Source organism: Phacochoerus africanus, chromosome X, assembly GCF_016906955.1.
Source record: "Phacochoerus africanus isolate WHEZ1 chromosome X, ROS_Pafr_v1, whole genome shotgun sequence".
Taxonomy (NCBI): domain Eukaryota; kingdom Metazoa; phylum Chordata; class Mammalia; order Artiodactyla; family Suidae; genus Phacochoerus; species Phacochoerus africanus.
In genome coordinates this window covers 30885777-30912321 of record NC_062560.1, presented here as the reverse complement: position 1 = coordinate 30912321, position 26545 = coordinate 30885777, and the positions used below count along the sequence as shown (strand labels likewise).

The 26545-nt window shown below is 35.4% G+C and overlaps 1 protein-coding gene across 6 annotated transcripts in view; it reads left to right on the top strand.

Moving 5' to 3' along the window:
• Positions 1 to 26545, top strand: part of DMD (dystrophin) — a 2144556-nt gene that overhangs the window by 573779 nt on the left and 1544232 nt on the right. For all 6 annotated transcript variants that reach the window (XM_047764837.1, XM_047764839.1, XM_047764840.1 and 3 more), the window contains 2 exons: positions 1603 to 1753; positions 15032 to 15151. In XM_047764837.1, the coding sequence (XP_047620793.1) occupies positions 1603 to 1753; positions 15032 to 15151 (271 nt within the window). The remainder of the gene's footprint in view (positions 1 to 1602; positions 1754 to 15031; positions 15152 to 26545) is intronic.

The following is a 26545-nucleotide window of genomic DNA, read 5'->3' as shown; positions in this document are numbered from 1 at the left end:
AATGACCAACCAGGCAAGAAAGACAACAAACACAAGGAATGATATTGCAGCGAATTCTCATGAAATCTTATTATCAAGTCAGATTCAAGGGATAGACTGAACCAATAAAATAAAAGATTTACACACCTTGCAATGCCAGGATGGTGCTCATTGTCTAAGAACCTTAAATTAGCAGCTTTGAGTTTTTGCTTCCACTTAAACAGACGCTTTATCTTTGTTTTTTCCCATAAAAGGAAAATGTCTGATTTTTCTGTTTGATAAATGAAAGCTCATTCTCATAGACTGCTGATTACCATGTGCCTCAGGGGACATGTGTCTGTAGGGACATGTGTCTCTAAAAGGTTAAAGGTGTAATGGTAAATGGTGTAATCTAAATTATTTTAAACACTCAGTTTTGTGTATATTTTGTATGTTTAAATATTCTAATGGAAGTTTCTGGTGAAGATTTTATAAATCACAGTAGTAAGTTTTTAATTTTAATTACATCCTCCTTATTCACATTGTAAGTTCAGTGTTCAGTGTACTATGATTTTCAAAGATGCTTTAAACATGCCTCCATAAAGAATATTTACCTTAAAACAGGTATTAATACTTCTCATTTGGGTCTCAAGTTTTTGTTGAATTAATGGATAAAATAACCTAAATTTTAATTTTCATTTTTACTATGAAGTTGTGTGATTGATAGGCAAGATATTATTTTATGTCCCTGATGCTAATATTCAAGCTGAGGTTTTAGAACTTAGTTCTAGGGCATATAGCCAGGCTGTGAACCACAACCAAGCTTTTGGATTTTAAAGCCATTACCCAACCCACTATTGTATACACCTTTGAAAAAACACTCTTTCACTTAATACAGTGGCTTACTACAAAATCCATAGTTAAATCCTGATTTTTTAGATCAAGATTATGAGCAGGGCTCATCTAGATTTTTGTTCTGTGATTGTGGTATGGCTGGGACCATGCAGTGGGTTGAATTCATCAGAAACCTCAACTTCTATGATAGCATTTTGCCCTCCAGAGTTACTCTCAAGATGGTCTCTTATCATTCAGTAGTCTAGCTTGAGCTTCCTTACTGCATGGAAGCTGAGTTCCAAGAGAGAGAATCCAAGTGTTGCCTGTTCTCTGATAGCCTATGTTTGGAACTCATGTAATGTCACTCAGCCATATTGTATTGGTCAGAATAAATCACAAGGCCCATCCATATCCATGAACATGCAAAAGAGATTCCATCTCATGATGGCATGACAAAGAATTTGTGGCCATCTTTTATCACCACACATATGAAAATGGAAATATAAACAAATGATTGCTGGGATATACTACTAGCTCAATTACCAGAGGTGGCTTGCACTTTAGTTTTCATATTCACATTTAGATAGCTATGTGAAACTTTCTAAAAATTGGGATGTGTGAACTAGAAGTTGGAGAAAGAATAACTTCAGAGGTGATTGATTATGGGCTTTCTTACCTTTTTCTAAATGTCCAACCATGTGAACACACATTTAGTTATAAATATCAATTGTTTTACCCAGTAACAGGTGTAATAATAGTAAATAAAGTTGTTTGGAGAGAGATAATAATAGGCATCTTTCAAATTTTCAGTTTACATAAAGTCCTGATGGATCTTCAGAATCAGCAACTGAAAGAGTTAAATGACTGGCTAACAAAAACAGAAGAAAAAACAAGGAAAATGGAAAAAGAACCCCTTGGACCTGATCTTGAGGACCTAAAACACCAAATACAACAACATAAGGTTAGTGTAATTTATGCTGTTTGCTTTCTTGTGGGTAACAAACTCTATATGTATGTGTATTATGTACATATCCTGTCATGGTTTGCAGATGAGAAAGAATTAAAACTTCAACTGAAAAGAGTTTTAAAATAAGGTTTACTTAATATTTTTGCAATGTTTACTTTTCAAATACAAAATAGCTAGGCTTTTCATACTTGAAAAAAAAAATCAAATATGTTCCTGGAAGAGAACAATGCTGGCTTGACTGTGTGATTTATTAAAGTTTTGGTTTCTTGGAAGATCTCTGTAGGGATTACCTGCAAAGCAAATTTAAGTATAAGATAAGATTTTTTAAACATGTTTTTACCTTCGATTCAAAAGGTCTTGGAGCAGGCCAAACTTAATAAAAATAAACATCTGTAACATGGTTTTCCTATAAAATATAGCCTCTAATAATTTTATTATTTCCATCTTACCTTTCTTCAGTTTACTTGTACATTTACAATTATACTCCATGGTTGCCCAGAATTCATTTATTGTTTCTCTGATTAGAATTTCTACAGATATATTTCCTTTTTTAGCATCCATTTTTTATTGATATATAATCTGTATAACATCATACTCATATTATATGTGCAACATAATGATTCAGTATTTGTAGACACTGCAAAATGATTACCACAGTAAGTCTAGTTACTATTCATCACTATACGAAATTATAATTTTTTCCCTTGGAATGGGAGTTTTATTCTTCTGACATTTAAATATATACTACAATATTATTGATTATAGTTACCATGTTGTGTACTACATCCCCAGGACTTACTTATTTTATACCTGAAAGTTTGTGCCTCTTGATCTCATTCACCCATTACACACAATGCCCAACCCGCCTCCCCTCTGGCAACCACCATTCTGTTCTCTGTATGTATAAATTTTATCAGTTTGTTGTTTTTTTATGATATTTAGATTCCACATATAAATGAAATCATATAGTATTTGTCTTTGATTTATTTCACTCACCATAATCCCCTCAAGATCCATCTAAGTTGTCACAAATGGCCAAGATTTCATTCTTTTTTGTGGCTCTTTTATGGAATATATAAAATATTCCAGTGTGTGATCTATGTATCTGTCTTTATGGCAATACCATATTGTTTTGGTTACTTTAGCTTTGTAATGTAGTTTCAAATCATGGAGTGTGCTGTCTCCATGTTTATTCTTCTTTCTCAATGTTGCTTTGGCTAGTCAGTGTCTTTTTTTTTTCCTTCCATCTGTGGCATATGGAAGTTCCCAGGCTAGGTGTTGAATCAGAGATGCAGCTGCCAGCCTATGTCACAGCCACAGCAAAGCCAGATCCAAGCCCTGTCTGCAACCTACACCATAGCTCATGATACCACCAGATCCTTAACCCATTGAGCAAGGCTAGGGATCGAATCTGCACCCTCATGGACACTAGTCAGTTGTGTTACTGCTGAGCCACGACAGGAACTCCCATCAGTGTCTTTTTTTGGCCGTGTCCACAGATTCTGAAATTCCTGGGCTAAGAATTGAATCTGAACCACAGCAGTGACCCAAGCCACTACAGTGACAATGCTGGATCCTTAACCTGCTGCACCATAAGCAGACTTCTATTCAGTGTCTTTTGTGACTCCATACAGATTTGATGATTGTTTGTTCTATTTCCAAGAAAAACACATTTGGAATTTTGATAGGGGTTGTATTGTATCTATCGATTGCTTTGGGTCTGTGGATGTTTTAACAGTGTTAATTCTTCCAATCAATGAGCACAGAATATTTTTCTATTTGTTTGTTTCTTCTTCAGCTTCTTTCATCAGTGTCTTACAGTTTTCAGCATACAGGTCTTTCACCTCCTTTGTTAAATTTGTTGCTGTGTATTTTATTCTTTTCAATGCACTTGTAAATGGGATTTTAAAAAATTACCATTTCTGATAGTCGTTTTGCCAGTACATGGAAATGCAATGGGTTTTGTATACTGGTTTTGTACCCTGTAACTTTACTGAATTTATTAGTTTTAACAGTTTTTGGATGAAGTCTTTATGTCTTTCTATATATAACATCATGTTTTCCACAAATTATGACAGTGCTTCATTCTAATAACCTTGTAAAACTAGCTCTGGGTTTTATTGTAGGAACAGGGCCTTGCTCAGTCCATCAGGACACAGACACACAGAAGAACCTTCATGATTGGCCCAAGATTAGGGTTGTCAGATTTAGCAAATAAAAATAATACAAAAAGGCTAGTTAAATTTGAATTTCATGTAAACAGTGAATTTTTTTTAGTCTAAGTATGTCCCAAATTATTTTTTGTTTAGCTGAAATTCAGATTTTACTGGACATCTTGTATTTTATCTGACAACTCTGCTCAGGATTCTGTGCTGCTTAGATTTATGGCTTTGAAAGGAAATATCTGCCCCCTCAACCCATACCTCCTAAATCTGCATTTCACCCAACTTCATTCTCTTTTTTTATAACATTTTGCCAGAGCTAGCTTCACAGTACTTGCATGCAGATGAAAGATACCTTTCTTTCTAAGTCCCAGGGTTCTTTTTTATTCAAGGAACTTCAGGTTCAGTGACAAATGGGTCTGGTTCTTGCTATAGCTACTGCCAAAACCAGCCTTTGGTCACAGCAGCTTAGGGAGAGCTATAGCTATGGTAATCCCCACCTACTAAACCGTCGGGAATAAAATTAAGTATCAATTGTATTCTAATTATCACATAGAAATTGTTACTAAAAGAGGCTAACTTGTCATATGGATTTTAATTGAATACCTGGTAAAGAAGTTAGATCCCATGTTAGACCTCTTTCTGTATGAATCACATATTCCTCTGTAGGCCCTGTGGCCATTCTCTTCCCTTTGGTCTACACTGAAAGTTGTGTGCATTTCCTGTATGCACCAGTGGCCGCAGAAGAGCCTGAGTCAGTTTGAACATGGGCACAAAGTAGAGTAGTGCTGTCATGGCTGCCATTAATCAAGGAGAGATGATGGACAAATACCCTAGATTCCTTGCCTCATGATGCGATGATTCCAAGGCATTTCTCTCTCTCTTTTTTTTTGGCAATGCCTATGGCATATGGATGTTCTCCAGCCAGGGATCGAACCCATGCCACAGCAGTGACCCAAGCCACAGCAGTGACAACACTGGATCCTTAACCCACTCAGCTACCAGGGAACTCCCCAAGGCATCTCTTATTTCCCAGTTTCTCAGAGGTTTCCCAGCAAGGCTGGATCCCAGTTGTCTGTGAAGTAAACTGTCTCACAGTCACTCCTACCCTCTCATTATATATCCTGAGATGACTTCTCAAATAAACTATTTGTACCCAAATATTTGGCTTAGGGTCTGTTTGGGGACAAACCAAACCTAAGCCAACCTTCTCTCCTGGGAAGCCAGAGTACTATCTCAGCTTTCCATTAACTAAGTATGTAATTTTCAGAAGTTATTTAATCTTTCAGGTTCTCCATATCTTCACTTTGGAAACAAAAGGGTTGAACCAGTTGATTTTTAATGTTCCTTCCAGTCATGGTTTTAATGTTTACATTAGTTCTGGAAGGTTGTGCATTTTAGGAAAGGGCAAGACTAAGGCTAGTGACATTGTACACCAGAGGAAAGGATGCTGGATATGGATACAGGGGGTCTAGGGAGGAAGCCTCTATGAAGGACTCCAGGAGAGAAGTGGCAGAGAATGGTAGGGTAACCATAAGTGTGAATTCCTTAGGGCAACTACTAGTAAAGGTCTCACCTTGAAACCAGGAACAGAACTTTCTTTGAGGTTAGACCATCCAGAATCTTCATATTCTGACAATTACCAGAAAGGTTTTGAACTGTCCTCTAGAAGATTAGAGTGAATGGAATGGAAGGTATCTGACTAATATTGTCATAAAATTCGAATAGATTGTCCATAACTTGAAAATGTACCATTTTTGATGAGTATGAAATTGGTTTGAGGAGAATAATTTGAAACAAAAAGAAAGCAACAGAAATATATACAAGTTGATTATTTAATCATTTACATCCAGGATTTATTCATATAAGTGCATAAAGAAAAACAGAAGGAATTGGTTGGCTGGCACAGAAAGTGAAACCAACTTCCACCTTTAACTATTTAAATGCGCTTCATGATATATTATTTTTATAAAATTAATACAAGGGAAAACATATTACATAGCTAAGGGAAAGCCTGATAGTTGATAATTCTCTTTATTACTTGAAGTAATTATAATAAGAAAATGATATGACAAAATCAAACAATTTAAAGGAATTGAAGTTATTTAAATGGGAAGTATGTATAATTTCTTAGAAGTACATACTAAAAGGAGCATATTTTTTTCTTAGTCTTCCCATGCTTCGTAAAACAGAAGAGATAAATAAATGTTCTTTCTTTAGGTAACTGAGTTCAAACTTAAGCCTTCTTTGTATAATAAGTGATTCACTTTGCAGTTTTTCTTCGAAAGGATTGTTAGTGAATGAAAATAAGAGCATTTCTCCTTCTAACAACAAAATACATCAGTAGCCCTGGAGTAGTCAGAAAAGCAACTTCACCCTGCTGCATCACTATGCTTCTCACCCAATATAACATTTATATTTTTTTAACTTCATAAACATAGACATTAAATCCTTGAGTCATCCTCTTTATTTTTCTAAGAAATAATTACAGATGACAAAATTAAAGAAAATATACAGATTTTGTTCTTAGAAATGGATTTAAATTCTGCTCAGGTCAGGGTTCTGTCTCTCTGTGTCTCTGCCACTCTCAGTTGGAGGACAAATCTTGCATGTACACCGTACATATTATAGATATGCTTCTCTGTGTTCTGCAACAGCATCTTTTGCTGTCTTCATTTCAACAGAATTTTATTATGAGGCAGGCTAGAGATTCAACCACTGTGAAATGCCATGGAAATAAGTCACGTTTACTGAATCTTCCAATTAGGCAAGGTAAAATGACTGATCCTATATTGGTGGTTATGTTTAAGTCTAGCCAAACTCAACTCTAAGTAACTGGGAAAAGTTCAATTTGCTGCAAAATTTGGAAGAGACCAGTCATTCTTCATTGCTATTGCTTTAGGGAAAGAATTTAGAGGTTTACTTTAGATCTGAGTCACCCAAAAGTGATTCTCTTGGGAGTGAACAAATTGAACCTCTCAATCTTCTTGTGAAGGAACATGTCAGAAATAATTCTGGTTGGTTATTTCTGTCTTAAGAGAAAGATTTTATTAGTGATGTTCATACGGAATGAAAGGATTTGCCTTGAAGGAGTGTCAGTATTATAGAGGAGTAAAAGTCTGCTGTGGGCTTGAACTTTCATTAATGGGAAAGAAGTTTACTCTTTTGGAGGGTATTTTAATCAAAAAGAAAATATATGACTTAGGAATCTTGTCTGGTATCACAGTCATACCGAAATAAAGTTTAAAGCTTAGTTTCCATTACTTGTAAGAGGTTTAGACCTTTGTTATTAGTTACATTGACTTAGTAACAGCATCAACATAGTTGTTACCATACAAGTCATTAGAATTTGCAGATAGAATTGTGACATGTGCACCATGTTATGATTTTAGTAAATATTCTATCTTAAGTACTGATGAATACAAATTAAATGACCTTCTAGAAGCTCAGTCACCTATACTTTCCTTGAAGCGTAGTTAATCACAAACATTTGGATTTCTAAGGCTGTGAAATATCTTCTTCTGGTGCCCTTTAAAATGATCCATATAGTCATGTAATGGGATGGTTTAGGTGTAATCCTGCCAAAGTATTTGACATTTCATTTCATTCCATTGCATTCTATTCCATCTCACTGAACAAACACTTATTAAAGGAAAATGGATGCTGTGAAGAATACAGAGACCTACTGTATATGGAATCTTCTTGAGAAGCCCACATGCTAGTTCATCTGGTAATGGACTGCTATAGAAGGAATATTGTGGCAAATGGCTTGAAAATATTAAAAATAAGGGACCATTATACAAGGCATAATATGGAAGATGGCTTGAAAATATTAAAAAATAGTGATTTGTTTGGACAAAGGAAAATTGGTGGGACAGTGTAGGGTATGTCACTTGCTTAGGTCATGTGCTGCACTATGCTCAATGTTAGAGGACTATGGCCTGATCACGGAGGCTATTGAACTCAGGACTCAGGCATTTGGAGTTACTCTGTGGGTAATAGGGAGCCATTAATGGTGATAAACTGAGGAGAGTGACATTTTAGGGAAATTTATCTTCTATTTAAGGAAGATATATTTTGTAAGATAAATTAGAGCACAGATGAACAGGAGGCCAGAATATGTTAGGAAGACATTGAAGAAAGTTTATAAAGCCTGAATGAAAGCAATGTCAGTGGAAATTGTTGAGTATAAAGAAAAATGCTTTGGACATCGACAGCAGAACCAGGTTTATTCCTAGGTATTTAATTTTGGGGGGAGAAATTTTAAAAGGTATTAATTTTTATATTCCTTTTCTAGTAGTTCATTAGTATACAGAAATGCAACTGATTTCTGAATGTTAATCTTGTATCCTACTATTTTGCTGAATTCATTGATAAATAAGATCAAGTAATTTTTGTGTACTCTTACTATTCCACTTCTGAAAATAATGAAGCTGAGGAGGGGTATGGGTTGGAAACTTTTCCAAGGGCATGTATCTGGTTAGAAATACATGCAGGAATCAAACCAGGAAATCTGACTTTAGATCCCACACCTTTAAACATGAATGCATTTTTGTCACTCTATCATCCATTCTATGTCCTTTTATCCTTATATTCTGAAAGATGTAGGGGTATGCTAATTGTTAGCTGTTTTTACAAGAATTTTTTCACATTATTAAGCCCACTTCCTGGGATTGGTAAGCATTAGGTGCTTTAAAAACCTTTAAAATATTATTGACATAGTCTTTGGGGCCCTCTTTTGGTGCTTAGGAGTTGGGAGAAACATAAATACTTATTTCTAAAAAGAAGGTAAGAAACAATGGGTTCTTATATAAACTAATATAATTATGAAATAACATTTTAGTAAGTGGATATTAAAATTAAAGTTCTAGGGAGGTCCCATCATGGCTCAGTGGTTAACGAATCTGACTAGGAACCATGAGGTTGCAGGTTCAGTCACTGGCCTTGCTCAGTGGGTTAAGGATCTGGTGTTGCCATGAGCTGTGGTATACGTTGAGACGCAGCTCAGATCCTGCGTTGCTGTGGCTCTGGTGTAGGCCGGCAAATACAGCTCCGATTCGACCCCTAGCCTGGGAACTTCCATATGCCGCAGGAGTGGCCCTAGAAAAGGCACAAGACCAAAAAAAAAAAAAAAATAAAGAAAGAAAAGAAAACAGTTCTAAGAGAGCCTGTTAAGGAAGCTTATTTTAAATATTTAGCAAAATTTACAATACAATTTCATACCATAAATACATCCTCATGGAGATATAGACAATACTGTGACCAGTCAGGCTTAGTAAAGTGAATATTGGACTGAAAATAAAAATGGCAAGTCATTTCAGATCATTTCATTCAGGGAATAGACAGACTAGGGAATAGAAAAACTAGCCCAATGCAGAAGTGATAGAAAGAAGGACATAGAACAACCATAATAGAAATGTTGCAAGAATGATGCACTGCCAGCCCCCACCCCTATCATTTCCTAAGAAATCTTTATTCCTGATTTGTCTGGGGTGCTTTTATTTGAAAATAAAATCAATTCGCATCCAAATGCATTGTATTACCTAATTGTTGATAAGTATCTAGGGATTTTTTGGTTCCTGAGCTGGATTTTAAGATAATACTTTCCTAGATGTTGGATTTATCCCATGTTCTTAGAAACTCTTCTGGTTTCTTAAGATTTTTACAGGTTTTTATATTCAATACAAGTTTTCTTCTCCTTAGTCTTTCCTTTTGTGTACATTTATTTGGTTAAGCTAAAAACTGCTATTTACTTAAACTTAATAGTTTATTAAACATGTTTCTAATCATATTAATTTAAAGTGGTATTTGGCAAGAAGTAGATGGCCTTAAAATCCATGCAGAACCCATGATGGGTGTTTTTTCCTAGAGGTGTGTTTGTGTTAGTGTGTTTAGATCTGCAAGTGTCGGCATTTTCCTATTGGTTAATCGTTGACGTAGAAGGAGTAATGAAGTAAACTATGTGCATAGGCAGCCATCATCCCTTCCTGTTTCATGTTCCGGAGCATATACTGTGACCAAAGGAAGTATTGTAAGCCCTCCTATAGAACTTACTGGAAACCTAACTTTGTTTTTGTTTTCTAATACTCTTTCTTTGTATTCATTGTTGCTCTTCACCTCTAAACATCAAATCTCATAGTCCCCTAGCCTTACATATTTCCATGCCTTTATTTTCCAAACATTATTTCACATGCATGCTAGGAAAGGATAAAAACATAAGTCTGAAGTAAACATTCAAGTGACTCTTCAGTGGTTGTTCTAAGCCAGGTTTAAAGACCAACTTGACATGGGTCAGGGCAAGAAGAATTCAGTACCACTAATGATATTTGAAGAAAATAGAAGAAAATTCACATTTAATTCATAAAATGTGATTAAGTGCTAAAGAAACAACAAATTTGGTCAGATTCTTTAGCTAGAGAATAATTTATAAAATATAGAATTATTTGCAGGGGTATAACAAAATCTAAGCATTTTTAATGTTAAATTTTACTGTTGGCCTTTTCTCTTGTTATAAGGAAAAAAAATATTTTTAGTTGACATCAGAAAGCAAACATTGATGACATTTGTATCTAATAATGGTATAAAAATTTAATTAGGAGCATGACAGATTTTTTAAAATCTGTTAAGTGTAACAAATGCATTACTTTAATAAAAATACTGGCAAGAAATACATAATAAAATACCTAATATGTATTTGTGTGTATAAATAATTTGTATGCTTTCAATAAAGAAAATCTTTAACAATCATATATTAGAGCATTTTAATCTGAATATATCTTTTTTTTTTTTTTTTGTCTCTTTGCCATTTTTTGGGCCGCTCCCATGGCATATGGAGATTTCCAGGCTAGGGGTCTAATCAGACCTGTAGCCTGTTGGCCTACGCCAGAGCCACAGCAACGCCAGATGAAAGCCACGTCTGCAACCTACACCACAGCTCATGGCAACGCCAGATCCTTAGCCCACTGAGCAAGGCCAGGAATCGAACCCGCAACCTCATGGTTCCTAGTCGGATTTGTTAACCACTGAGCCACAACGGGAACTCCTGAATATATCTTCTGATAGGAAAAAATTTTAGTGTAATTCTCTAGGGATACATCTGTATTTGGAATAGTTTGGCTTATATTTCAGGCTTAATTAGCAAATCAACCATAAATCTCCATTATATAAATACAGCTATGAGAAATTCAAATCCGTAAGAAGTAAACATTTAATTAGTATTAATTGTAAGATAGCTTTAAAAACTTTAGTGTATTTTAAAAATTAATTGTCTTGAGAATCTATGTTTTTTTTTTTCAAAGAAAGAAGCAGGAGGGTGTACTTTATGTCAGTGATCAAAACACTTATTCACAGATATATAGGTTGGCAGAACATTTTAACTTTTTAAACACACTAATTTCTTTGTGGCATTTTTGCTACTTCTAAGAATCAACTTCTTTTTTCAAAAATGAACTCTGAGTAGTTCCCATCGTGGCTCAGCAGAAACGAATCTGACTAGGAACCATGAGGTTATGGGTTCAATCTCTGACCTCGCTCAGTGGGTTAAGGATCTGGCATTGCTGTAAGGTGTTGTGTAGGTCACAGACTCGTCTCAGATCTGGCATTGCTGTGACTGTGGTGTAGGCTGGCAGCTGTAGCTCCAATTCAACCCCTAGCCTGGGAACCTCCATATGCCACAGGTGAGGGGCCTTAAAAAGCAAATAATAATAATAATAATAATAATAATGATAATAATAATAAAATAAAATAAAAAAATGAAATCTGGGCATTGGATATTTTATAGTCTTTTGTCTTTTGCAGATAAACAGAGGATTAGCTAATACTGTTACCCATTAATGTTTATTTTCAGAGTTGAGGTCTACGAAAATAGGAAATATGATTACAATATTTCAATAATTCAGTCTCGCAGCTATTGAGTATTCCCAGAAAGATCAATTTAACCCTTTCTATTTTAACCCCTGATTAGGAGTAAAAGAAAAGGTATAATTTGAAAGTCATAGAAAAGAAAAGGCGACATTGGAAATGACTTAAATAGAGTATATGCTAATCTATTGTAGTGCTATATATTCTTCAAGATTTTCATCAATTGTGGAGAAACTTCCCATTTTCCCTTATTTATCTGAATTCTTTATGAGTTCAGCTATCTTTCATGTTTGATTTTAAACCTATCAACTCACAACTAGCTTTAGTGATACTTCAGGTTAGTACTTCAGCCAAAGCATGAAATGTAAACCCCTGATCAATATGGCAAGATATGATTTCTGATTATCAAGCAAATAGATAAATAAAACAAAATTACAAATCTAAGTACTGGAGAAAATAACTAGTATAGTTGATCACATATGCTTTAGAAAGATGCAACCTGAGTGTCAAAGTATGTGCATCATGGACCAAACAATGATTTTTCTTAGGTTTCTTTGTTTAAAACCTATGAAAACAGTGAAAATAACAATGTACATATAAAAAATGTGAATAGTATAGCATTATTTCTGAATTGCCTGTAATATATGTAATTATATATACTATCATACTTCAGTTACAGGAAAAAATAACTGGCCAAATTAAACAAATTTATGATATATTGGACACCAATATATTATTTTAATTATTATTTTAAACATTCCTGTCACACATTTTCAATGTTCTAAGTTCTGGCTTATATAACTCAGAAAACACAGACTCAACATGACTTTCAAGGGCAACTCTGAATGTTAATGTTTCCATTTTCGGCCTCATGGCAGAAAGAGTTTTATTAACCAGTGTAAGCTCTGGAATGTCAAAAGCGTGATAGGCAGTATAGACTCTGCACACAAAATAGATGCATAGTCATTTTATTCTAAATTGCTTCACTTGAAAATATACCATGAAAATCTGGAGAGAGCAAGTAAAAGTAAGTGATTTTATAGTGCTCTAAAATGTTGAGACTTGAAAATAAAAGTCGTAGGATAAAAATGCTCAAGCATTTGAGTTTGCGATGCAGCTAATCCTAATAGGTTCCCTTACATCTGCCATAGGGTTTGAATAACTAAGAGCTAGTCTGATAGGTGCCAAGCATCAGTGTTTCACAAATAGGGAATACAGGTTTTCTAAAAAGTGATAGACTTTGTCCCAAACCTGCTTCATTGTTCTTATACATAAGGACAAATATATATAGCTTTTAGGGCCACACCCATGGCATATGGAGGTTCCCAGGCTAGGGGTCAAATTGGAGCTACAACTGCCATACTATGCCACAGCAATGCAGGATCCTAGCCATGTCTGCGACCTACACCACAGACCATGGCAACACCAGACCCTTAACCCACTGAGCGAGGCCAGGGATCAAACCCACAACCTCATGGTTCCTGGTTGGATTAGTTTCTTCCACCTGTGCCACGATGGGAGCTCCTTATATTATATTTTTAAAAATGTTCTAAGAAGAGTACTAGATAACTAGGAATTTTACATTCTTATTTGGGGATTTCCAGGTAGTAATTAGTGTAGCATGATAAGATCTTGGAGGAACTGGAGCAGAGTATCTTGGATCTAGAGCAGCCTCCTCTGTTTACTCCTCCTTTGTTACTATCTCTTTATTCCTCTGTTTACCCCTGTTTTTCTCTACAAATATTTATACACTGATTTTTTTTTTAAAGATTGGAATACTGTTTTGGGTTATATGTGCTTGTTAGTATAATTATAATTATACTTTTTTAAAAAAGCTAATCCTTCCCAATAGATTGTAATCTTTATATAATCAGAAAGGGCCAAACTCATCTGTGCATATTGCCCTCATCTCTCCTCATGGTGCTATTCATTCAACAAAAGTTTGTTTATCTTTAGTTGCTTGGAATATGTAGTGAGAAGGACAAAGGGTGTCTCTGTTCTAGTGGATCTTTTATATTCCACAAACAATAAATGACTAAACTAAAAGAAAAATCTGATTGTGAAACATGATGGGAGATAGTATGAGAAAAAGAATGCATATGTATGTATGCCTAATAACTATACCATTCAGCAGAAATTGATACAACACTGTAAATCAACTGTACTTTAATTAAAAAAAGAAAGAAGTTATAGAAATAGTAAGTAAGAAGCAAATTTAGATCCTATCTTCATGAAAAGCCTCTCTGAGCATGTAATACTTAAACTGAGTCTTGAATGATAAGAAAGATTATTTAAAGATATAGAAGAAGAGCACTTAGGGCAGAGCAAACAGCTTGACACATTGTAGCAGAGAGAGAAGACAAGTGTGACTGAAACAGTGTCAGAGGGCAAGAATTGTATGCAGTTATATTGTACGTAAAGAGTGGTAGGAAGGTGCTGGATCATATAAAGATTTCAGGTAAAGAATTTGGATTTTCTCCCTTAGTGTAATGGAATACCATTGGTTTTTATCCAGAGTTGACATCTCATTTATATTAGAGCAGAGAAGGAACCAGCAAAAGAGCTAAAAAGCAGTTCTTGATCAGGTGGGAGGATAATCAGGAGAGGGCGGTTCATGAAGCTTAAGAAAAGAGAAGAGAGGGTCAAGAATGAAGGAGTGATTAATTAGGTTAGTAATTGAAATGTCAAGTTAGGTAGTATCAAAAACTGGTTATTGGATTTGGGAACCTGGAGGTCGATGGCAACCTTTACGAGAGATGTTTTAATGGGATAGCTAGGTAAAGGGACTAATGGGGTAAGAAAGTGGAAAGAGTAACTAGAGAACACAAAATATTTTTTAGTGAAGAGGAACAAATAATATGTCAGTAGTGGGAAGCGTCTTTTGTGTTGAGAGTTAGTGTTGCTTTGGTTGATAACATAACTTTGTAGAGAATGAGACATTGAAGATGCCATAGGCAGCTGAGTATTTTAAGAGAAAAGCGAGAGGAAGTGGGATAACTGGCAGCACATATTAGCATGCCTTTCTCAACAGATGCTCTTTCTCTCTGTACTTTCACATTCAGTTGACAGAAATGTGCACATTTTGCTGAGCACCATGGCATAAAATTTGCTTGAAATGGTTCTAGTCTAATAAAAAATTAATTACCCAAAATATGGCAGAAATAAATCACATTCATTTGGGAAGAAATATTTTTGGCATATAGATCAGTAGACTATCATTTTAATTTTCTTATTTTTTTTTATCTTTCAGGTGCTTCAGGAAGACCTAGAACAGGAACAAGTCAGGGTCAATTCTCTCACGCACATGGTGGTGGTAGTCGATGAATCTAGTGGAGATCATGCAACTGCTGCTTTGGAAGAACAGCTTAAGGTCAGATTATTTTCTTTAGTTCACTAAATACATCATTCAAAATAATTAATTGTAACTCAGAAAATACTTAGAAAATTTAAAATACAATTTGTTTATGACAAATATTTAGAATGCAATATATTTAAACTAATTCAAATTATGTTGTGTTCATAGGACATTTATGCATAATTCCTTTTCATTATACACTCATTGCTCACACTAGCTTCCTGGACTTTGGGGAAATGTGTAAATGCAGATCTATTTATTTATTATAGCTGAATACCATGTATTAGATAACTGGTCAGAGGAATTTTATTTATGCTTTCTTCAAATCTACAGTCTAAGAGAAGAAAAGATTAAAACACACACACAAAAAGATATATTCAATCAAATAAGAAGAAATTTAAGAGTTCCCATTGTGGCTCAGTGGATTAAGATCCCAACTAGTATCCATGATAATGCAGATTTGATCCCTGGCCTCTCTCAGTGGGTTAAGGATCCAGCATTGCCGCAAGCTGAGGTGTAGGTTGCAGATGTGGCTTGGATCCCATGTTGCTGTGGCTGTGGTGTAGGCCAGCAGCTGTAGCTCCAATTCAACCCCTAGCCCAGGAACTTCCATATACTGCAGGTGCCCCCCCGCCAAAAAAAAAGAGAGACAAAGACATTTAACACCTTCAGTATATTTTTTTCTTGGAAGCTTTCAGTTGTAGTCTTGATGAGGACATAGCAGGATGTTTAAGTCATGGAAGTTTTGTTGGAGCAGATACTTAGCCTTTCAATCCCTCATTCAACCTGACTTATAGTAATTGTGTCCTTGGAAACATAGCTAGTACATATTAACAAAGGATAATGTAGATATTTTCATATTTTTAATATTTTTTTCTAATTGGAAATGGTAAAATTTTATTGTCAATTTTTAAAAATTTCAACAAAGCATATATACATAAACTAAAATATTGACATTAAGGGAAAGAACAATTGTTTATTATTCTGAATGTGAGACATATATTCACATATATGCACAACTACAGATTATATTTTGGGCATTCAATGTATACAACAAATGCTTGCCTTTCCTATGTGATAGTTAGGGATCAGTAGACTGACATGTCTAAGGATCCAATCAATTTGAGTTTATATCACCCTATAAGCCCGATGTTGTTCTAAATGTAGTTTATCTTACCTAACCTATAAGGTGGTTTCTTAAAACCTTATCTCTCTTTTTGCTCCTTTTGTGTGAATTGTAGTTTTTTTTTTAATCCCAGTGAAATGTCATTTCCTAAGGTTACTGCCTTAGACTGCCAATCTCCAACAATATTATCTCACTTTCCATCATTAAATGAGAAAGACAAAACTGTTAACTGCTACAATCGAGCATTTAATATATATTACTGACTCATCTTAATTGGTTATATTTCAATGAAATTGCAGGGGTTATAGCTCTAAAAGGTTTATTGCACTTAATATTATAGTGCACAATTGCGTATATGACCAAATTTATTGTACACACACACACACACAACTGGCTAAAGGACTGACAGGCCACTGCTACACCCATTTTAAGGAATTCCATAGTTCTAATACAATAATGTTATAACTGCTTATAGATGGGTAAAAATCTAGTATTCAATGTTTGTCAGAAATTTTCAGAAAAGATAAAAGAAGTTTGGGAGGCAGAGGTTAAAAGGACCACTGATTTTTTAAAAATTAAGGCAGAAAATTTTCTAAGTCATAGAGTAATTCCAGTTAAATTAACACCTGAAAAACAGCCACTTTGGCTTCACCAGACCTAGTACAACTAGATTTCAAATATAATTATTCCAAGGTAATGCCTGTGGGACTATGCCACCTTGAAAAACAGTCCATAGCACTCACAGATGGTGACTGGGTTAGACCTTAGGTAAGATAAATTAAGAGTAGTGGCCCTAAGCTTTTCTATATTTATTATCCTACTTGCTTTCATTTTTTACCTTATTTTCTGCCTTTATTTCTTTGACCCAGAAACATCTGCTAAGATAGCTGTACCTATATTGGCTATTATGAATTCACACAAACTCAGTCCATGTTTGTCCATGATTGCCCCCCTCCTTAATTAGTGATCAAAATGATTAATTAAGGATGATCAAAGCCTCCCAGACTCCTCTTTTCCCCTCTACCCCCTTTATTCTTTTGATGCCCTCATTTCCCTCTATATAGCCTCTTCCTGTCACCTGACTTTTAGGTAATCTAGACTAGTGTCTAAAAAAGCAGAGTTAAAGGAATTAAGCAGCGAAAAGGCCCCTGCTTTGGCCTTTCTTTCTTCCCATTCCACCAGTTTCCTCAGCCCCAGAGGAATTCACAGTTGAATTCTACACCGTGTTATACCATTGGTTTGAATTGCCCTGGAATGCTGGGTTCTCATTTGACTTTGAAATTTCGGTGATTCTTTCTTAAGTTCTTTATAAGATATATAATCTTGTCTTACGCAGTTTAATTATTATAAGGAAAGACAAGAGGAAGAGATGTTGGAAAAGGAGGAGGAGAGAAGAAATAATAAAGGATAAAAAGACAGGAGAAAATCCATTAGAGGAATCACTTGAGCAGCAACACAAATTTATTCTGCATGTGACAGGAATTGCATGTATGCTTCAGAGACTAAACTATCATATGTTTCATACTGGTCCCTGAGGAATTCTGTTAGAAGTAACAGGAAGAATTTGAGGAAAGAGAAACAGGTATATTGACTCAATACAAGGGGGAAAAAAGGGGGGACAGGAACCTGAGAAGAATCCTTGAGGGCTTTCATTTCAGCAAGGTCTCATTATCTGTAGCTCATTCCTAAAGACCAGTTTCCCGTTGAACCTTGCCCCAACCTTTTTCCTCCTCCATGTTCTCTCATGTCACCACAATGCCTTAATCCATTTCTCTCCAATTTGCTGAAGTACCAGAGCCTCAAAATAGATACTCAGTTGTCTTTAATAAAGAGATGCAGATGGGAGAGAACTAGGAAGGGAGGCCTTTGATTTAATTCAATAACAGAGAGAGATGTTCTTACTCTCTGGAGTTAGAACTCTAAAAATACTCCTCATAGAATATCTTTATATGTATTGACTTAGTTCTGTGAACTCTATTAAAAGTTGGATTTTCTCTAACTTTAAAAGACTTTTAGAAGTCTTCTTTTCGAAAGGTTTGAAGAAAAACAAAGTTAGGTCAGAACATATGCTTAGGGATTCTGAAAGATGGCATGACTTATAAAGGAGAATCTTCTGAAAAGTGCAGTCTATTGTAAATTAATTTCATTCTCTCTATCAAAGGTTCAGCTTGTCCCTCAGAAATGTCACCTCAGGTCAGAAACTTGTCCTTAACTCTAGAGATTTCTATTATATTAGTACACAGAGAGCCTTATTTGTAACTAGTGGTGCCAGTTAACTAATTTTATTGAGAAATATCCTGGCTGAAAAACTAAGATGGATAATGTATGTAGAGTCTTCAGTCCTGGAGGATATTACCATATCTTTTTCTAAGCATTCTCCATTCTGTTTTCATATTTTCAATGAGTACTTGTAATGTTCTTACTATGTCAATAGGGATTATGCTGGGTAACAGAGGTAAAACTGAAAAAAGAGATTTTGCCACTACATTCCTGGGTCAGAAATGGATAATTTGTGAGCCTCCTGCCTTCTTTGGAACCCCCATGCAATGGTAGCCATTTCTTAGGTTCCCTTTTTGAATTTAAATCCTGATTCTTTGTCATCCATGGTCATCGTGGTAGACATAGCAACTGCTTTCTTGGTACTTTTAATCTAATAGAGGAAATAAACACTAATCAAATAATTAAAAAATGAGAAAATATTTTTAAATGGACATAATTTATTTCTATTAAGGAAAGGAACAAAGTTTTGTGACAACAAATTAGTCTGATTTAAGCTAAAGCTTGAAGGTATGAAATGATTCTCTAGTAAAGTGATGTTTAAACTATGATCTAAAGGGCACATTGGAGGGAACTGTACAAAGTGTGTATAAAAGGGATTGATGGAGATGGGTATGGTTTCTGGGAAGAGGGAACAGTATATCAATTGAACACGGCACCCTTGGAACTTTCAGGGCCAATTTGGCTACAACATTGAGGTTCAGAAGAGTGGTGCTACCAGAGGGTTTGGCAAGCAGACAGGGGCTTACCTAAGAATTATAATTAGTGTGATACTGAACACCGTAATTCATTCAGTCAACAAACATGTGTTGAGCAGCAACTATCTGCCAGGATGGGGTCTGGGACTACCATGGTGGGAATGGGAATTGGGACAACAATCGTGGCACCCATTCTCCTGGATCTGCACTAATTAAATATAATTAAATATAAAATTTTGGCCATGCTAAGTTCAAAGTTACAAATATATACATTACATATACATTACTAAATGACTTATCTTGCTCTAGAAAGTAGGGAAAGGCCTCCATAAGTGGCCTTAAGTGAGAGTTAAAGATTCAGTAGAAATTCATTGGGTGACAGTAGAGAGTAGGAAAGAATTCCAGACAGAAAGACTGTATTTACTCATTTATTCAACAGACATGTGACATGTATCGACTGCCTACTAGGTGCCAGATGAAAATCTAGTCTTTGAGGTTAAGTATGGACTAAACAGATCATTTCTTTATGAAGTTTACATTCTAGCAAGCATCAGAATAAATAAGCAAACATTATACTATGAAAAAGCACTAAGAAAAAAGAACTATAAGGAAAAAATAGACCAAAGAAGGAAGCAGTTTTACAATGGAGGGACAAAATTGAGAGGTAAAATAAAAAAAAAAATAAATAAGGGAAGTATTTTGGAGATACACAGGTCCTGTGGGCCTTTTGCATTTGAAAACTGCAAAAAAAAAAAAAAAAAGGCCATAAATAGAGAATAAAGCAAGCCTATTTTTCTAGGGAAATAGCTGTTTCTAATAAATTACAGAAAATGCTCTAATGGAAACATTTTTCAGAGAAGAAGTAGATTTATTAAAATTCCATTTTTAGATCTGTTCTTCTGTACATGTTAACACGTGAGAATCCAAATAGATATACTTAAAGGGCCTAAGGCCACAGAGCTTGAGAGTTTCTAGCATATAAAAAATGTTTGGATTATTTTAAACATTTGACTATTTAAACAAATGACTAATCTTTAAGTTACTGTCTACAATTTTGGAGAATTAAAGGTATACCAAAAAATAGATACAGACAAGAATCCTCTCTTGAAGAAGAGTAGCCTGAAAAATACAGTTTTAGAGTAAATTATTAAACATAAGACTATGCATACATGTATAGTTTCTTGCTCATCTGATGACATTAATAAACTTTATTGAACAAAGGAACAATTTTCAAAAGTTAGAAAGGTCTCTAAGAGCTATAATACATTTGCTACAATCAAGGCATGAAAACTAACTTTACATCAAATGACATTAAACAATTTGTACAAATATTATGTGATGTTATTAAGACAAATACTTTGGTGGCTCTATTAAGTTGGTTGACTCAGCAGAATTGGATTAATTTAAAATGTTTTGATTTTCCTGAATTATTTTTCAAAGCTTCTCATGAGATGATGGACCTTCCTATCCTATGTCAGTTGGTGGAGAATGCGTTTTAATACAGTCCTTCCTATTATCTGATTTACACACAAGAGGATTGGACTGAAAATGATTGGACTCTTTTTATTCAAACTTCAGTTTCAGAAAATTTGAGGGCAGGAAGCCATTTGAGGATTTAGCTGGGGCTCTGGGTAAATTTAACACCCACATGAGTGGCTAATGGACAATTTCCTCTCCCAGGTGACTTTAGAAGTTTTATAGCAATGCCCCGTGAAGTTAGAATGTCACATGCAGGTGTCATATTTGTTTTTCATGTTTTGAAATAGAAAAGGCATATTTATTGTTTGAAATTTTACTGCTTAAAAAAGCAATGTCTTTAAGTTTTTGATAAGAAAGTTCTGAATTCCCATCCATACATGAGAATGATATAGGCATCCATATATGTAAATGTAAGTATATATAAATGGAAATGCATGTCTATATATAAATGTGTTTATATTTTCTCCATATGTACGAATACGTGTATATGTCTATATCTCTATCTATCTATATATACACAAATGAGAGAGACTGACCTTACTTAACAACAAATTTAACAAATTTAAGATTAAATCAAAGCACAGTAATATAGATTCTTAGTAAATTAATGCAATCTTGAATGTGGCATAATGTCTAGATGTATATGGACTAATAATTGCATTCTGTGCTGGTTTGAATTCTCTTTTTATTTTAGTGTTTTAGCTGAATTTTTCAGGGATGGTAGCGTCTTGTAAAGAATGTTTGTAGGACCAGGGATTATTGAATTTTAAGGAAAACCTAAGCAGAGATAGGGACACGTGAGTGGTATTATCTTATTGAAAATGTTTTCTCTGTTTTACTTCAGAAGGTTGTGCTGCCAAAAATAGGCATGAGTTGATAAGCCTGTATGTCTTCTGCCCAGACCTTTTTCCAGAGCCCAATTTCTTCTCTTCCATTTTCTTCTGGCTATGTGCCCCTTGAAGTTCAAAATGCACCTCAAACACAACAAGGTGAAATGTAACTCATTGTGCTCTACTTCCCTCTAAACTTTCTTATTTTACTTACCCCCCCCCCCCCCATTTTGTTTATTGCACCACCATTCACCTTGACACCTGTACCAGAAACCTGGAGGCTTTCCAAACTCATCCCTTTCCTTTCTCTTAGGAGCCCTCTAATGTAATCAGTCACAGCATTGCTTAACTGCCTCTCATAGTCACTGTTTCATTTTTGTTCCTGGTACTATTTTCCAAGGTAAAGCCCATATCATCAACCCCTGAAAGTCCTTGCCTGCATTCTTATCTGTTTCGATCCAATCTCCACATTGAAGTCAGGGCAGAATCTCAAGAGCCTATACAATAGAGTTTTTTTGTCTGCTAAAATCCTTAGTCACTTTCTATCCTCTAGAGAGTTTTATCACCTAGGCCTACAGTGATTTTTATTATGTGACCCTCCACCTGTCTATTGATACTTATTTCCTGTTACACCTCTCATATCCCTCAACCTATATTCTCTTCCTACAAGCTCTTCCTGATGCTCAGTATGTCACTGTCTTTGAACATACTGTTCCTGTCACTCTCATCTTCATCATGTCTGCTGGGAAAAGTCCCACTTCATATAGCAAAACCAATTCAAATTTTTATCTGTGAAGTTAGTTTTTCTATGCAGTTATGACTACTCCATTTTGTTTGTTTGTTTGTTTGGTGCCATCTCTGTACCATTAGTTTGCCTCTTTTGTTTGGATGTAAAATAGTCTACTAGAATGTAGTTGTTCAGAAAGGATATAATGTCTCCTAGTCTATCATGGCTTGGAAATGGAATTTGTAACTAAAAATGTTTATAATATGAACCCTTAGGATAATTGGGGTGGGAAAAAAAAAGGCTAAAGCCTACAGAATTAAGAAACAGAGGTTACTTATGAAGAGGAATATGGATGAAAATATTTTTGATGTCTCTCTCTAGTTTCTAATTTTATATTTGGTAAATAAAAAGCATGTTTAAAATAACTTAGGAGTTCCCGTTGTGGCACAGTGGTTAACGAATCCGACTAGGAGCCATGAGGTTGAGGGTTTGATCCCTGGCCTTGCTCAGTGGGCTAAGGATCCGGCATTGCCATGAGCTGCGGTGTAGGTTGCAGACGTGGCTCGGATCCTGTGTTGCTGTGGCTGTTGCGTAGGCCGATGGCTACAGCTTCTATTTGAACCCTAGCCTGGGAATCTCCACATGCCGCGGGAGCAGCCCTAGAAAAGGCAAAAAGACAAAAAGACAAAAAAAAAAAACTTTAATGTGATAGAAATAATTCCACTAAGCCAAGTGTCAAAAATTGTTGCCCATGAAGCAGTAGTTATAATTATTGGCACATTTGTGTGCTCATGATTTTCCAAGAATTTTATGTAGTTTACATGCAATGCTATCTCTCACAAATAAAAAAGTGTATAATGAGGTTAAATCCAAATTCATGCAGTTTGCAAGTGGCAGAACTTGGACTGGTAGCCAGATCTATGTGCTGCCTCAGCCTGGGCTGTGTCCTAAGCTCTCAGTTTCATAGGAGAAAATTATTATGTGACCTTGACAAAATTATTACAGGGGCAGTGTTGGAATGGTAATATTCTTTATGAATATTTAGTGTTAATTCTGATATGGTCTAAAGAGAATTCTGGCCCTATTAATCCCTGAAAAGAATCGAAACTTTATACTGTGGGACAATATTTAAAAATTGGGTACCCCGAACAGTACACAAATTATAATTATAGCTTGAAGACTACACAGAGGTCACATACCCATAGTTCCACATCCAGATAAAAAGATGGATGTGGAACTGTGGATATGAATATGATTATGGATAACATAATCAAAAAGCCCATTAAGGCCTGTCATAGCATAAAAACATTAGAGGACATTAAGAAGTTGGATGGTCATTGTGATTATGCCATTTGTGTTTGCTAATTTCTCCTTATCAAAGTTGGGCTCTTACCGTCCCAGAATCTGGGAGACAGAAGTCCTATCCTTTTTGACAAAAAGATGGCTAATGGGTCCTTGAGAAAGATATTCTGGAGTTGTAGACTATTTACATCACAAAGGGACAAATAAAAGTTTAGTCAAGCTAAACCTATCTTGGACAGTATAAGCCCTTCATATTTGTTTTGTCAATTTTTTTTTTCTTTAGGGCCGCACCTGAAGCATATGGAAGTTCCCATGCTAGGGGTTGAATAAGAGCTGCAGCTGCTATTCTACACCACAGCTCATGGCAATATGGCTGGATCCTTAACCCACTGAGTGAAGCCAGGGTTTGAACCTGCATCCTCATGGATACTAGTCGGATTTGTTTCCACTGTGCCACAACTGGAACTCCTAGTTTGTTTATTAACTTGAGTAGTTTATCTGTAGCATCACTCAGGTGTACATATCAGGTGGTTTGTGATTAATAGCACTTTTACTCCTCCCTTTCCAATCATTCATTTTATTCATTTTTCTTGCATTTTTGTGCAGCATACCTTGGTACAATGGTATTCTTGTCAATATCTGCTTCTCATTTTAGCTCTCAGAAGTGAGGGTTTTAGTAGGTCAAAATAAAGTATGATATTTTCTGTAGGCTTGTTGTAGATGCCTTTTATTCCTAGTGTTCTATGAATTTTTTTTAATAACTGGGTGCTTAATTTTATCAAACATTTTTTCAGGATCACTCGAGAGAATTATTCTAGTTTTCTCCCTTATTCTGTTAATATATAAAATTACATTGCTTCATTTTCTTTCTTTTTCTTTTTTGTCTTTTTAGGGCCACACCCGCAGCATATGGAGGTTCCCAGGCTAGGTGTTGAATCAGAGCTGTAGCCGACAGCCTATGCCACAGCCACAGCAACAAGGGATCCAAGCTGCATCTGCAACGTATACCACAGCTGACAGCAATGCCAGATCCTTAACCCACTGAGTGAGGCCAGGGGTCGAACCTGACTCCTCATGGATGCTAGTCAGATTTGTTTCCACTGAGGCAGGACAGGAGCTCCACATTATTTCATTTTATAATGCTAAAATAGACTTGAGTTTCTGAAATAAACCAAACATGGATGATATGGGTAATCCTTTTTACTTGTTGCTTGATTTCTTTGCTGACATTTGATTTAGAGTTTTCCCATTGTGTCCATGAAAGAGATCTGGCCTGTGTTTTCCTTTCTTATGATATGCTTGCTAGGTTTAAGCCCCTTATTATGCAGTCTTAGAAACTTGCCATTTATGCCTGGAATTTTCTTTATGGGGGAAGTTTTAGATGAAGATACAATATACTTAAATGACCTTAGACTTTCTATTTTTGATTTCCATTTGTTAATTTTAAATCCTTTTTCTAGATTTTCCCTTTTTTGTCAGTTTTAGTAGTTTTTATCTTTCTAGGAATTTACATCTAAAATTACAAATATATTCACATTCAGTCACCATGGTATTTAACATTTATTATTGAAATTTAGGAAATGTTATATAAAACTATGAATTTCTAGCCTCTTGGGAAAAAGGAAGTGATCTGATAATTGTATGTCTGTTTTTGTGCATATTAACGTCAGTAGGAGTTGAATAGTTCTGCCCACTTTACCATGAGCTCTCCATTTAGCTACAATCCCCATTACTCCTCATCCCCTTATACCTAGATTATTTTGTGCATTTTATTATATATACACATTAGAATGTGTGATTTCTTATAGATAGAATGTTCCAGTGCCAAAAGTTAGACTGGAGCATAGAGGGATATGTTCTCCACTCACTTGGTTACAAATAAGTCATGTAATGGAGAAGGCTCTTGGTTTAAAAATGCAAAAGTAAAACATTTTCAACTCTTGTACAAAACATAATCTTCATTAGACTATTTAGGTAAATTAAAAAACCTAGTAAATTCAGTATCATGCTGAAATGTTTCACTCTATTCTATGTTAAAATTCTATTATGTCTAGATTTATCACAGCTGGAAACAAAAGCTAAGATCTAAATCCTTACCATTTACAGGCATCTCAATAATTCATCATGGTCTTCAGAGCAACTTTCCTATTTGTTGACCTATCTGACCCTAGCAGTGACCTGGCTAGGAAGGTACTAAGCAGGTACTCTTATGTCCATTTCACTAGTAGGACAGCTAAACCATGGCAAGATAAAGAGTTTGCTGACAGATATTACCAGTTTGGTCAACAGTCAAGCTGGGACAAGAATTCATGCAATTTGTATTTTATGCTTAGTGGCGGGTAGCAGATTAGTAAATTTAGAGGTTCTACTATATGCACATTTTAAGTATTAAACATTTAGAATTGGAGGTAGAGGGTACAGGAATTCACATGTGACTCTCACCTCCTATGGATCTTCAAATTCACCACAAATAGCCCTGTAGTTACCATAAATGACTGGTAGACAGGTATTTAATGAAGCAGCAAGAGAAAGCAATGGGGTTTTAAGACACAATTTGGGAGTAAAGTCCTGTATTCATAACTACAGTGATGGCATTCAGCTTTGAGATAGGCACACACTGTATGAAATGCACAAGACATTAAGCACATGGATAAGCCACCTCCCCCCCACCACCCAAGAAGTTCAGAGACTGGGAGTCATAAAACAATAAGGAAGAGTAAAACCTCAAGCTACCTAGGAGTGCTTGGGAATGTGATGAATGCTAGAAAGAACACTGTCATGCTGAAATGCTCCTCAGGACTCCTGCTCTTTATTTTCTGGTATCCCAGTTGAATAGATGTGTGGGAGGTGGAGTGTGCAAAGTTTATTAAGCTGGCATAGAACATTAAATAATAACTCACAAATAATAATAGCAACAACAACAGGGCCTTTCCAGATTTATTCATTAGCACTTTGTAAACTCATAAAAAT